At 43.2% G+C, this 13,430-nt stretch overlaps 1 protein-coding gene across 3 annotated transcripts in view; it reads right to left on the bottom strand.

Moving 5' to 3' along the window:
- The window catches only part of DNAH5 (dynein axonemal heavy chain 5), a 226,653-nt gene that overhangs the window by 103,543 nt on the left and 109,680 nt on the right, over window positions 1-13,430 (bottom strand). For all 3 annotated transcript variants that reach the window (XM_016152142.2, XM_036225601.1, XM_036225602.1), the window contains exons 35-41: window positions 13,050-13,222; window positions 8,937-9,115; window positions 8,353-8,540; window positions 7,836-8,030; window positions 4,118-4,252; window positions 3,165-3,272; window positions 1,215-1,368 (exon numbers count right to left, since the gene is read on the bottom strand). In XM_016152142.2, coding sequence (XP_016007628.2) covers window positions 1,215-1,368; window positions 3,165-3,272; window positions 4,118-4,252; window positions 7,836-8,030; window positions 8,353-8,540; window positions 8,937-9,115; window positions 13,050-13,222 — 1,132 coding nt within the window. The remainder of the gene's footprint in view (window positions 1-1,214; window positions 1,369-3,164; window positions 3,273-4,117; window positions 4,253-7,835; window positions 8,031-8,352; window positions 8,541-8,936; window positions 9,116-13,049; window positions 13,223-13,430) is intronic.

The following is a 13,430-nucleotide window of genomic DNA, read 5'->3' as shown; positions in this document are numbered from 1 at the left end:
ATATTCAGGGCATTATTCTAAGTGGAATAAGTCAGACAAAGACAAATACTATATGATATCACTTAGACAGCAGGTCCTCGATGATGTTGTTTCATTCAATGTCATTTTGTTACAATACTGATGAAAAAAAAAACAATTCCTAGCTGGGGCGCTGTCTGTGTGGGGTTGGCACATTCTCCCCACAAGTGCGTGGGTTTCCTCCAGGGATTCCGGTTTCCTCCTACATCCCAAAGATGTGCACACCAGGTTAACTGGCGTACCGAAATTGTCCCAGTCCTAGTGAATGCAGGAGTGGCCCTGTGATGAATGGCATCCTGTCCGCGCTGGGTCCCACCCTGAGCTCCAAGCTGCCGGGAGAGGCTCAGGCCATCCACGGCCCCGGACTTGAGGGAGAGGGTTAGAAAAGAATTCTCTTTCTTGTTTTTATTAATCTTTCTTAAATGTGTGCATAGCTCACATTTACTTCAATGTTTAACATAGAAGTGTTCGCAGTCTTTATTTAGAAGTTTGGCGATGTTTCTGTGATCAGAAAAATGCAGTAGAAACTTAACTCTAATTTACGTCAATTAGCCTTTGGGAAAATTGGTTTTATTATGTCATTTCACTTAAAGTCGCAGTTTCCAAGAAGCTATCGGCGAGGTTAAGCGAGGACTTACTGTATATGGAACCTACAACAGCTGAGCTCATAGAAACACAGAGTGGGAACTACCCGGGGTGGGGGGCGGGGGGAGGGGAAATGCACCGGTCAGAGGTACAAACTTCCAGTTGTAAGATGAGCGAGTCTGGGGATCTAATGGACAGCATGGTGATCACAGCAAATAATACTGTATCACACATTCAAATGCTGCTAAGAGAGTAGATCCTAAATGTTCTCGCCACAAAAAAGAAATGGTCACTCTGTGACAGGATGGAGGTGGTAGCAAATGCCGTGCTGGCGATCAGTTTACCATGGACAAGTGCACTAAATCGATACGTGGTACACCTTAAACTTACACAGTGTTATGTGTCAATTATAACTCAATAAGGCTGGAAAAACAAAGGTTTTCTTCTCTGGTCCATTCATGTAATGTGTTGTCTCTAAAATGTACCTAATAATCAGTAAAGCAGCCTCTCCTCCCGTAAAAACATATATTAATGTATCCACGTTCTTGCCGGCTTGGGGCATGTGAAAGTGTCACAATTAGGTAAAAGTGTCACTTGGGCCACGCCCCTACCTGCCATGGCTTTCATCAGGATCTGGATGCAGGTGGTTTTCCCGGCCCCGCTGGGCCCCAGGGCCATCATCCCATGCCGCACACGCTGCGTTTCAAACAGCTGGATGACTTTCAGTTTCCAAGGAAGATGGTCGATTAAACCAGCTTCTTCGACCTGAAAACACACACACAAAAAAAAGCCCCGCGTTGGGCCATATCGTCGTGCTCAAGGTAAGCACAGGCGTGGAGCCGGGGTTGGCGGGGGGCGGGGGGGGTGTCCAGAAATTGGGAGTCACCCTTTAACTGGTAAAGAGTTCCGGTCTGGGAGGATGAGGAAAGTTCTGAAAATGGGTGGTTGGTGGCAGCTGCACAGTAATGTGGCTGTGCTTAATGCCACTGAACTGTCTACTTAAAGTGGCTAAAATGATAAATTTCATATTATGTATTTTACTACAATAAAAATATGTTGCATAAAAGACTATAGATACATAGACAAAAAGCAGGTTGAATATCATCAAATGTTATGCCAAGCTAATGAGAAACCTCTGCATCTGTCTTTGGGAAATGAACACATTTATATTAACATTTTATTGTACATACATCTTAGGAGCAACTTAAGAATAAAAACTTAAATATCAAAACATATTTGAAATGTTTAATTTAAAAGATGACATTTAATAACAGAAAATATCTAGCATACCAGGTTGACTGAAATTCCAAATAAATTTCAAGCTATCTTTATAAATCCACTAGGTAGTTTTTACCTATTAAATATCTATATGAAGTTACTCTGTGTCAAACCATTCAAAATTTAATTTTCATAAAAACACTATGAGATTGGTACTACTGATATCTTCATTTATAGATTAGGAAACAGAGGCACAGGAAGACCAAGCAACTTTCTCAAGATTATTGCTTATAAAGTTGCAGAGTGAGGATTTGAACCCAAAAAGTTCAGCTCCATAGTCCATGCTCTTAGCCACCATGCTATGCTTAAATGCACTGAGTGAAGCTTCATTTCTACTTACATTATTTTCAGATAATGATCACATATTACTTTATGCAATGTATATGAGTTACTAATGTAAGTCACCTTATAAATTAATTTCGCTTTTTAGGTAATGCTACAATTAATTTAGCCATACGATGAAGAAACCACTTGCAAAACAAATTATCACTCTTACCTGATAAGGAAGGAGATTAACTCTTATATACTGACTTTTTAAAAAGCAAAATATCCATTTAATACTGTCGTATTTGATTTTATTATAAAATCTTCGAGGAACTGAAATACATTTTATAAATATGGGCTAAGCACCATTTCTGTATGACATTTTTCCCAACCTCTTCTTCACAGGAAAGGAAATTAAGGCACAAGATCTAGGCAATTCATTTCCATTCCTAGGAAGACTATAAAGTGTTAAAGCCGCACCAAGTATCATGGGAAATTCAGACACCTAATGGTACACATAGCCTGGTAACCCTCAGAGCCCAAGAAAGAAAATCGCAAGAAAGAAAATCGCAAGTGATCCTGGGGAGGAAGGGTGACAGCTGAGTTGCCCCATGAAATCAGTGCAAGTGACACTCGGCAGCAGGAGCCTGGGGATCAGGGCAACGTGGCAAACAGCCAGGGTGGCAGACAGAGCGCCACCCAGCGTGAGCGAGGCCAGCAGCTGAGCCCCACCAGCCCCTGCTGGCCCGTCGCATTTCCTTTGGGAATTTAGTGTGGAACAGTTTCAACCAACGACGGGGCCCCTAGCACATGGGCAACTGGACGTGGTTGTGGGCTGTCAGGGGACCCCCAGCAGGAGGTGCTCGACCACTGGTGTGCAATGGCCTCCCTTAAAACTGCAGTCACGGCCTCTGGTGCTGTCCTCGGAACCCACAGATTTGGGCCCCAACGGCCCCACTTGATTCCAGTGACATGCAGATGAAACAGACAGAGTGCTCGATGCCCGCGAAATGCATTACCTGTCTACTGATTGCCGACTCCAGCTCGGGGTAACCTGCCTTGTCCAGCAGAATATTTGGGAAGAGATCTTCAATCAAACTCAAAAATAAAGGTTCGTCCTCATCGATCTTAAAAAGAAAGGGAAATCAGACCAACTATTTTGGCACGAACAACATCCAGGTAAACTGAAAATGCCCAACAGAGCCTGGGTTCATGTCATTACAACCATTAGTAAATAAGATATCACTTTCTTTGAAGTTAAGGACAGTTTCCATAGTGTCTCTCATAAGTTAAAAATTATTTTTTTTAAAAAAAAGATTTTTTAATCTTTCTTTTAAAAGATTAAAAGGGAGGAAGAAGAGGGGAAAAGGAAGAAATGAAAATATTGCCTACTTGACAACCCTTCCACAAAATAACCAGTTTTGAGAGTTGTTACATAGTCTATAATTTCTCATTTAAATTAAAATACATTTTTTAAATGATGGGGGCAAATTTATAAATTAGAACTGAATACACGCTTTTATTTCAAAATAAAATCTGTCACACTATACATAGATCCACTGATACTAGACAATTGATTATCAATCTCTCCTATGAAATGAAAAAAGCATGAAATGATTACACACTTATAAAATTTACATATGATTTCACGCCAGGCTCTACAGACTCTAAAGAAGATGAGATTTAGCTCTAAAACACAAAGCTGATTCAAGGTATCTGAAAACGTTAACGTGTGGATTTTTAAAAATCCATTTCAATTCGATTGAGATAGGCATGTGCAAGACTAGATCTGAGTCGCCACAAAAAAGGACTTCTGAAAAAGTACAGTTTCAAATCGTGCTCTCCGGTGCTTCTTCTGATACGTAAGCATTTTAAGATGAGCATTGCAAAGCAATATTTCTATGCCTCGTTTGTGTTTAGTTAGTCGAACTGACGTGTAAGCGGGCGGAACGCTTCCACCTGGGACCCTCACCAGCTTGGAAAGATTCATGTCTCGCAGGACACGCATGACGATCGTGGACTCTGTGTCCGCGGGGCTGGCTCTTTTTGCTGCTCCCAGCGTTCGCAGAACGGACAGGATGTTACGAAGACCGAAGTCGTAATGCACCTGGGAATCGGACGTGCACTGGGCTCATTTTCAACATTCACTTAAGCACGGAAACTACACAAATTTGGCAGACCTATTCGCAGTAACAAATAAATGCTGATTTTCCTTTAGAAAATGTGTACGAACAGGGGACCGATAAATTTTTTATCAGTATACCCAAAAGAGTCCTCTCCTGTATCATCAATTTAACCCCTTCAAACAGAACTAAGAGATATAATTTGACAGAGAGAAAGAAATAAACTTCCTCTTAGAGTATACACAGCCCCCTGAGCTTCTTCTTAATCATCCATTAAAAAAGTTCTTCTATCTCTAAAGCTAAAATTCCGAACCAGAATGAACAGGGACCTCATTTATAACTATCATATATATATGTACTAATTGGTAAATGATGGGATATTGAGGAGGAGGAAAAATAGCTACATCCCAGTATTATCTAGAGGGAGAAAAATAAGAACAAATCAGAAGCCAAGCCCCCAACTTCATTATTCCCTTAATACACATTTACAAAAACTCAGTCATGCCAAATTTCAGCACGCGCAAAGTGAATAATTAAAAACCAATTATCCTACCACTATGGAAAACAATACGGCAGCTCCTCGAAAAATCAAAGATGGAATTATCATACGATCCAGTAATCTCACTTTTGGGTATGTGTCCAAAAACATTGAAAGCAGGGTCTCAAAGCAATATATGTACTCTCATGTTCCTAGCAACACTATTCATATAGCCAGAGGTAGAAATAACCCAAATGCCCATCGAGGGAGGAACAGCTAAACAAATTGTGAGATATATATATATATATATATGGTATGTGTGTGTGTGTGTTAGTCAGCCATAAAAAAAATAAGCAAATCTTGTCACACTCTACATGGATGAAACTTGAAGACATTACACTAAGTAAAATGAGCCCCTCACAAAAAGTACTATATGAACCCACTCATGTGAGGTATCTAAAGTAGACAAAGGCACATAAACAGAAAGTAGAATGGTGGTTACCGAGGCTGAGGGGGAGGGGAAGCCAGGAGTTGTTTAATGGGTACAGAGTGTCAGTTTTGCAAGATCGTAAAGTTCTGGAGATCTGTCTCACAGCACTGTGAAGAAACTTAACACTACTGAACTGAACTGTACACTAAAATGGTTCAGATGGTAAAATTAATGTTATATGTTTTCCAAAAAAAAAAAAAAACAATTATCTGCTAAGGTAATTGAGAGCAGTGAACTTCATTTAATATTAATCATTTGGAGGATAGACCACATAAAAATACCGAGATTGAGTTCCTACCTTCAGCGAGTTTAAATTCTGATAGAGGCAATTAAATTTAAAAAAATGAGCAAACTTGCATTAAAAGTAATAACGACTGAAAGTGCTGGTGGATGGAATTAATCAAGGAAAACTTAGAATTGGACTCGGTTAAATTCATGAGCATGAAGTGAGAGTCACACAACGTTCACCAGGAGACCAGCGTGGGGCCAACTGTTTTGTACACATTGACTCACTTCATTGTTCACAAGGACCTTGTGAGGAAGGGCTGTAGGCATGCAGAAAGTGGAATTGAAATCCTGAGAGGAAGAGGGCAGGAGTCAGGGATGCTGGAGTTTTTCAATGTATGAAAAACAGCAGGGAAAACATTTTTTTGATAGAGGTAAAGATAAGAATGAGTAAGTAAAGTCTACGACAAACAAGAAAAAAAAACAAGAATGGTGGTGGCAAAAAGCAAACGGTTAGGACCAGTCTAACCAAAACGCTCCAGGTTGGGAAGTTCAGTGTGCGACTGCACATTCGCAGGAAAAGAACTCGTGAGTGAGGATGCGCTTTTAGTTGAACTTGTGGGCAATAAAAAATAATCCTGACCCAAAGACATCTGGAATGGAGGTCTGAGTGAAGAGAGGGTCAAAGCGTTACACACGTTAGGAAACGTTATTTATGCTATATTTTTAAATTTATTGCAAAGTATTATTATTGAGCATATGCTTTTAAGAATTTTTATTTATATGTCTTAGAAATGTGTGGCATAATCCTTGCCTCCTGGAGTTTGTACCTTTGCATGATCTAGACCCCTTAAGTGTGGGCAGGATGGGTTAGATTTGCTTTTAACCAATAAAATACGGCAAAGGAGACAGGCTGTACATGATTACGTGTACATGATTATGCGGTCACATTAGATAAGATTCGTGATGGTTGATTTTACGTATCAATTTGACTGGGCCATGAAATGCCCAGATACCTGATTAAACATTATTCTGGAACTGTCTGTGAGGGCAGTTCTGGAAGAGATTGGTGTTTGAATTGATGGACTGAGTAAAACAAGTGGCCTACCCCAGCGTCACAGGCACCACCCAGCTCGTTGAGGACCCAAGGAAGGTGGGATTTGCCCTCTCTCCACCTGACTGCTGAGGTGGGGTTCCAATGTGCTCCTGCCCTCGGTGCCCTGGTCTTCCAGCCTTCAGACTTGGACTATAATCTACACCATCAACTCTTTGAATGACACCTACCTCCAACATTCCTGGGTCTCCGGCTTACAGATGGAAGATCATGGGACCCTCAGTCTCCAAAACTGCATGAGCCAAAACCTTATAATAAATCTCTTTTATATACACATATATATCCTACTGGTCCTGCTACTCTGGAGAATCCTAGTGAATACAAGATGGTAGCACCCATCTCACAGGAGCCTCTTTCCCTTGCTGACTTCGAGGAAGCAAGTGGTCACGCTGCGGAAGCTCATGCCGCAAAGAACTGCACACAGCCTGTGGGAACTGCAGGTAGCCTCCTCTAGCCGACAGCCAGCAAGAAGCTGCATCCTCACTCTCATGACCTCAAGAAACAGAACTCTGCCAACAACCTGGGTGAACCAGGGAGCAGATCTTTCCCCAGTCAAGCATCAGATGAAACCACAGCCCCAGCCCATGCCTGACTGCAGCCTGGTCAGACTGTCAGCAGGGGACACATCGAAGTTCTGCCAGGACTCCTAACCCACAGAAACTGTGCGATGATAAATGCGTATCGTTTTAAGCCAGTAATTTTGCGGTGACATTGTTACGCAGCAATAGATAATTAATATAGAAACAATAAATGGTTACTTCTGTGCCTCTCAATTCTGAACCCACTTGATGTCAGAAGCTGCTACTCTAAACAGTGCAGGAAATTAGCAAGGAAGTTATAACAGAGAAGACAATTAGCAAAGCTTGGCTAAATACTTGAATGAGCTTAGAAGTGAGGAGGGTAAATGATTGAGAGGTTCCTGAAAACCATGAGGACACAACACTTATCGTGATGAATGTACAAGTGGGATAAAGAGAAAAAATTAATATCCATAATACTTTGGCTCTTAAATGAGTTCAGATAGTATTCACTTCATTTCCATACCATAAATATTAATTCCTTTAAAGGTACTTCTTAATAAACTATGCATATAAAATTATTTTTGTAATGATACAACTTTCTACCTTGTACCAATAAGGTATTTTAGCAACGAGGTATTTTATCAACAGCCCCAGTCTATGATTTTTCAAAATGAGGAAATTTCACTGAATAGAAAAATGAAACATGCATAAGTACACGGAGACCTTCAGAAAGTCACACCTGTTTAGAAAGCTGCTCTTCGCATAGCTTGTAGAGCGTGAAAAACTTCCTGGCCAAGACGACGTTGTCAATGAAGCCACAACTGGCCAGCTTCACCCTTATGATGATCTGACGGTCGGGCACCATCATGGCCACGGAGCGGAAGTTGACCTTCAAGTTTTCGGGGAGTTCCTGCCGCCCGGCATAGCCAGGGTTCTACACAGAAAACCAACCCGAGGACAAAAGATACGATCATGCGGCAGTGAGCACACATCAGCACAATAGTAAACGATTCATTGTGCACACACCACAAATGTGGAATGGCAACCGGAGAATTCATTTACCTATCTCCCTCTGCTTTTTACTGGAGAGTGTAAGTCATGAGCTATTAAAATCAACTCTGTTTAACACCAAAGACTTTCAAACAGAAGTGAAAATTAGAATCCCAATTTCCATTCATAGACAGGAGATGACGTATAACCGAGAAGGTGTATCAAAATTGTGATAAGAAGGTTGAAATTCAGGAGATCTCCCTTACCATGGTTAGAAAAAGTCCAAATTCAGGATTCATAATCACGTGATCTCCATCGGTAAAAATAAAAGATTTTTTACGCTCTTTTTTACATGTCAAAATAATGGAAATTTGCTGGGCTGCAACTGAGAGAACTGGTAGATCGATACGGTTAAATTCATCAAAACAACCCCAGGATCCAGACTGCGCCAGCCCTTAGAAAGGAAATTAAATAGAAAATCCAATTAGTGTGTAATTCTGGAAAGCCAAGGAAAAGGACATTATGCAGCTGCCGAGACAAGCCAGAGATAAGTCTATTCAAAAATAAAGTTGAACAAGTAGATATTCATAGACCGCCCCCCAAAACAGCTCACAATGTGGCACTTTATCTGTAAATAAGCAACCGGTAGCGATAAAGGAACATTACGAAAGGCAAATGATATGGACGTTTCATCCACAGGACGCTGGTAAGATTCAGGTTTTCCAAAAAGTTCTAGGAAGTTGAACAATGACCCTAAAATGTAGCCAAATGTCGAAAAATAAATCTTAACAAGGTAGCCCACCTTAACTGAAAGAGCTCATCAAATAAAAGTCACACATGCAACCCGCACCTTTGAAGATCCGTCCCAGCCCTCGGAAATCCATCTGGTCCGAACAGTTGAAAACCACAACGTACTTCCCAAGGCATCGGCCCATGTCTTTGGTGGTTTCTGTTTTGCCCGTCCCTGCAGGTCCAGCGGGGGCCCCGCCCATGCTCATTCCCAGAGCCTGAGCCAACGTGATGTAACACCTGAGGGTCAGAGACAGCGAGTGAACGGAAACCCACGCCGGATTAAAAACCCGGAGATCCAGGTCATCGTCTCTACGTAACATCGCCAAAACCACGCCCTAAAATATGCTTATCCTTACGGATGTTAACACGTGTTAAGAAAAAAGGAAGGGATGGGGTTTATGGCCGAAGAAGTTTGAAAACTCTGTAAAAGGTTAAACGGCCTTTCTTAGGATAATGCATATTGGGAAATCTTCAAGTACAAAAAGTAGCAATCAATCAGCAATTCCAAAACGAATTTTGCAACTTTTTCACAGAAATCTACCACATCTACAGAACGGTACTCTAGCAAACAGACTGGGAACCATTAAAGTGGATTAATCCCTGTTTGAATCAAAGAGTTGGTAATCCGATGTGCTTGGGGACCTCTGGTCCCATGAGAGTTAAGTCACACATTGCTACATAGTCATGTCTTAAATCTGTTTCTGGGAGCAGCAACAAGGGAATACATCTCCAGGACGTGCCTTCCAGAGGCAGACACAGTCCTGTCGCAGCATCTTCATGACATGTTTACACCATGCACGCGCTCTCCCCAGAGCATCCTCCATGTATGTGGGCCTCGCTGCCTCCCTCCTCTGCTCCTCTTTCCACTCTCTTTGTTGCGTTCAAAAATGTCACCGTTCGTGAGTGGATTTGAACTTTTACATAATTGAGTGGCCTTTTGCAGCTCTATTAGACTTCTCTGCCATAGCTCTCTGCTGCGAGGAGCTGGGTCTAGTTCGCACTTACACCCTCAACTACTCGCCTAACCCCTAGTACCTGGGACCCTGGGACTGTCTGTTGAATAAGTGGCACGTGCCGGTCCAGCGCTACACTCTTACCTGGTTCCACCCATCCTGACAGCTGCTGGAACCAGAGATAAAGAACGTGACCACTGGCACCAAATGAACGATGACCCTCTCCATGACCCAGAGCTCACTGGCACGCAAGTTAGCCGAGTTTGTGAGCATCAGTATTAAGTATTTATTTCGCTCTATATACATGTCACACATAAGCCAGAAGAGCTGTCGGTTCCGATTCTTAAACAGCACCAATGCTAAAATGCTGGACAGCTTCTTAGGGCAACAGTGGTGCATGCGTCACAAAGGTATTTTTCTTTATCAAGAACTGGTTTAGTTAGAGACCCTCTGGCTACAGGATACGCTTAAGGAGACATGAAAAGAAGAGTTGGTAAAGAAGGTGCTTTCGATGATTAAGAAAAACAACAGTCGCAGCCACACAGGAATGATGACTAACATTTGCTTGGCGCCGGGCCCCTTGCGGGTACCTACGTGTTACCTCTAGCCCGCACGATGACTCCAGAAGGGACTCTGAGAGGGCAGAGTTCAGCGAGGACGACACAGCCGTCCAGGGCAGCGGCCAGGGGTCAGCACTCAGCGAGGACTCACGAGGTCGTGAGAACGCTTCCGAGAAACAGGCGTGTTGTTGGACCTGCTACATGTCTTACTGGGCAGATGAGAAGTCAGCCTCTGACTTCTGCTGCCCTCTGTCTGCAGGACGGAATGGTTCCAGTCTTTCCCCTTGTGCTCACAAGTGGAAGAAAGGACTGGTCGTGAAAACCACTGTGTGCTTTCAGAGAAAGGCGCCATGCGTCTTGAGCGTATTAGGATGGCTGTTTTGTGATCTGAACTCTATGCAACACCATTAATGTGATGCTGAGCTTCTCAGGGACAATGGGCACCCATGCTGCTGAATGTTCGCAGGGCAGTCAGTGAAAGAGGCGAGATGTCAATGCCTGTGGCCTTTCTTATTTTTTTTTTTTTAAGTATAATTTCAGTGAGGAATTCTTTTGTAAAAAAAAAAAAAAAAAGTAGCAATTCATGCAATGGAATCTCAATGACCGGCATAAAATGGTGACGTACTTCTCCCATAATCATGGTAATTAAAGAAAAAGAAAACTAAGTGAACATTTAGCGTGAGACAGGCCAAAACAAACTTTAGCATCACCTCTACTTATATAATTATAAATACCTACTTTGCTTTTAAAGTTCTCGAGTTTTTTGATACAGTTATACGAGATAATGAATATAGTGAAAAAATCAAGCTGCAGAAAAGTTTATATAGTGTGATACTTATATGCGAAAATTAAAAAGAATTTTGACATATAAGCATTTGAAATTTCTAGGACAAAAAAATAGACTGTTAATCGTTTTTAAAAATAAAGAAAATTTTCCTCTCATGCTTTCAACGTCATGTCCTTTTGCACTATTTAGACTTTTCGCCACAAAGATGTAACTCTGAAAATGAACACTTCTTTCATTCATTCGGGAAATACTTATTTAGCACGTATTATGCGAAAGAATTATCATAGGAGCAATGAATAAACCACAGGCAGTCGTGCCTCCAGGAGCTGGCACCCTGAGGAAAAGAAACGGGTTATGTTAAAGGAGGAAGCAGGAGTAAGCTGGTTAGGAGAGCTGCAGAGTGTGGGTGCAGCTGCGTCAAACGTGGCAGGTCCAAAGACCCCTCTGAGCAGAGGCCCGAGGAGGCGAGGAAGCGAGCCATGACAGCATTGAAGAGAAAAGGTTTGGGGGCAAAGGAACGGCAAATGCAAAGGCCCTGAGGCAGGAGGGGGTGTGCTGAGACTGTGCAAGGAACAACCGAGCGTCTGGCGCTCAATGAGGGGCAGACAGGGACGCAGCAGAAACGAGATCATGCCGGGCCTAGGAGGCCGGTGTGAGGACCCTGGCTTTCACTCTGGGTGAGATGGCAAGCCAGTGGGGAGATGGTGGCCAAGGCGTGACAGGATATGACTTACGTTCCAGTGTCTGAATTGAGAATAGACAGGACGGAGGGGGTGACAATGGCAGAAGCAGGCTGACCGGTGCGAAGACTGTTACAAGGATCCAGGCTAGCGGTTCTGGTGGCTTGGACGAACACGGCAACAGCGAGGGAGCGAAAAGTGGTCACGTCCTGGGTGAATTCTGAAAGGGGTACTGACCACACTTGACGGTAAATTGGATAATGAGATAAGAGAAAAAGAAAAGGCCTCGAGGATGCTCCAAGGGTCCTGACTTAAGCGACTGAAGGATGGAACTGTCGTCTGCTGAGATGGAGAAGATGACGAGTGGGTGGGTTCGTGGAGGGCAATCAAAAATGTTAAGTATGAATTTCCCGTAAGCATCCAAGCAAACATGACACGTAGGGAAGTAGGATATTCGTGTCTCAAGTTCGGGGGAGCAGTCCCGCCTGGATGCAGAGTCTGGGGGGGGTCAACGTCAAATGTTGACTTTAACGCACATCCATTTTGTCCAAAATAAGTACTCACCACACCGCTGAACAGAGTGTGTATAATCACCTGATGCCACAAGGTTCACATCAGCCATGAAAGGACCCTTGTAGACAGCCTAGGTCACCTTACAGATGAGGAAACTGAGTCCCCATGGCAGCTCTCAATGGCACGGTTGGTAAAGAACAGGCGCAGGACAGAGCTGAGAACCCCGGATGTGCAGCCAATGGCCTCCCACTGCCTGTCATCCGCACAGACACTCAACTGTTTTCCTGCTGAAAAGCAATCTAAATAGTGTCTGTAATGACAGCAGGTGCCATAGTCCCCAAAGCAGCCCCCAAGGCCCACCGTGATTTGCACGTATGGACACATGGCACTTCATGACCTTTCCTGCCCATCCGATGTCCACAGAGGTCATTTAAACTTTGCCTCTATAAAGACTGAAGGCAAAGGAAGCAAAGTCTGTTTCCGAAGATCACGAACTTAAATCCCATGTGACGACACACATGTAAAGCTACGAATACTGAATTACAAAGACTTTGGTATAAAAGAGCTTAGAAACCCTAAAGAGACATCAAGCAGAAATCTCTGAGCCGTTCCAGAGAATCAAAACGCCGGGGGTGGGAGGAGAGGAGGGGTCGCGGAACCACAGGACCCTTCCATCACCTGTCTGTGAGTGGGGTTATGACGAGCCTGTCGGTGCAGCCCAAAAATTCATTCTGGTATATGAAAGCCACATCCGTGATGCGAATCCTCATCTCGTCAGAATCTCCGTTAAAATAGAATCTGCACTGTCTCAGCCACTCGAAGTCGGTAGGGCTCTTGATGTGCATGTGACACTGAAATGCGACAGGTACATGTTCAGACGGGGATAAGAGCCATTTATCAAACATGCGCATTGAGCATCACACTCACGTAGACCACAAGGCGACGTGAGTGGAACTCGGGGACGGCCCCGCTACTTCAGGGGTGCCAATTGCACCGCCATCCGACCCATTCATCCGTTGGTCAGCAAACAAAGCTACTTTAGAAGACGTGGGTACAGGA

Source organism: Rousettus aegyptiacus, unplaced genomic scaffold, assembly GCF_014176215.1.
Source record: "Rousettus aegyptiacus isolate mRouAeg1 unplaced genomic scaffold, mRouAeg1.p scaffold_m13_p_8, whole genome shotgun sequence".
Taxonomy (NCBI): Eukaryota; Metazoa; Chordata; class Mammalia; order Chiroptera; family Pteropodidae; genus Rousettus; species Rousettus aegyptiacus.
This window is presented reverse-complemented; position numbering and strand designations above follow the sequence as displayed.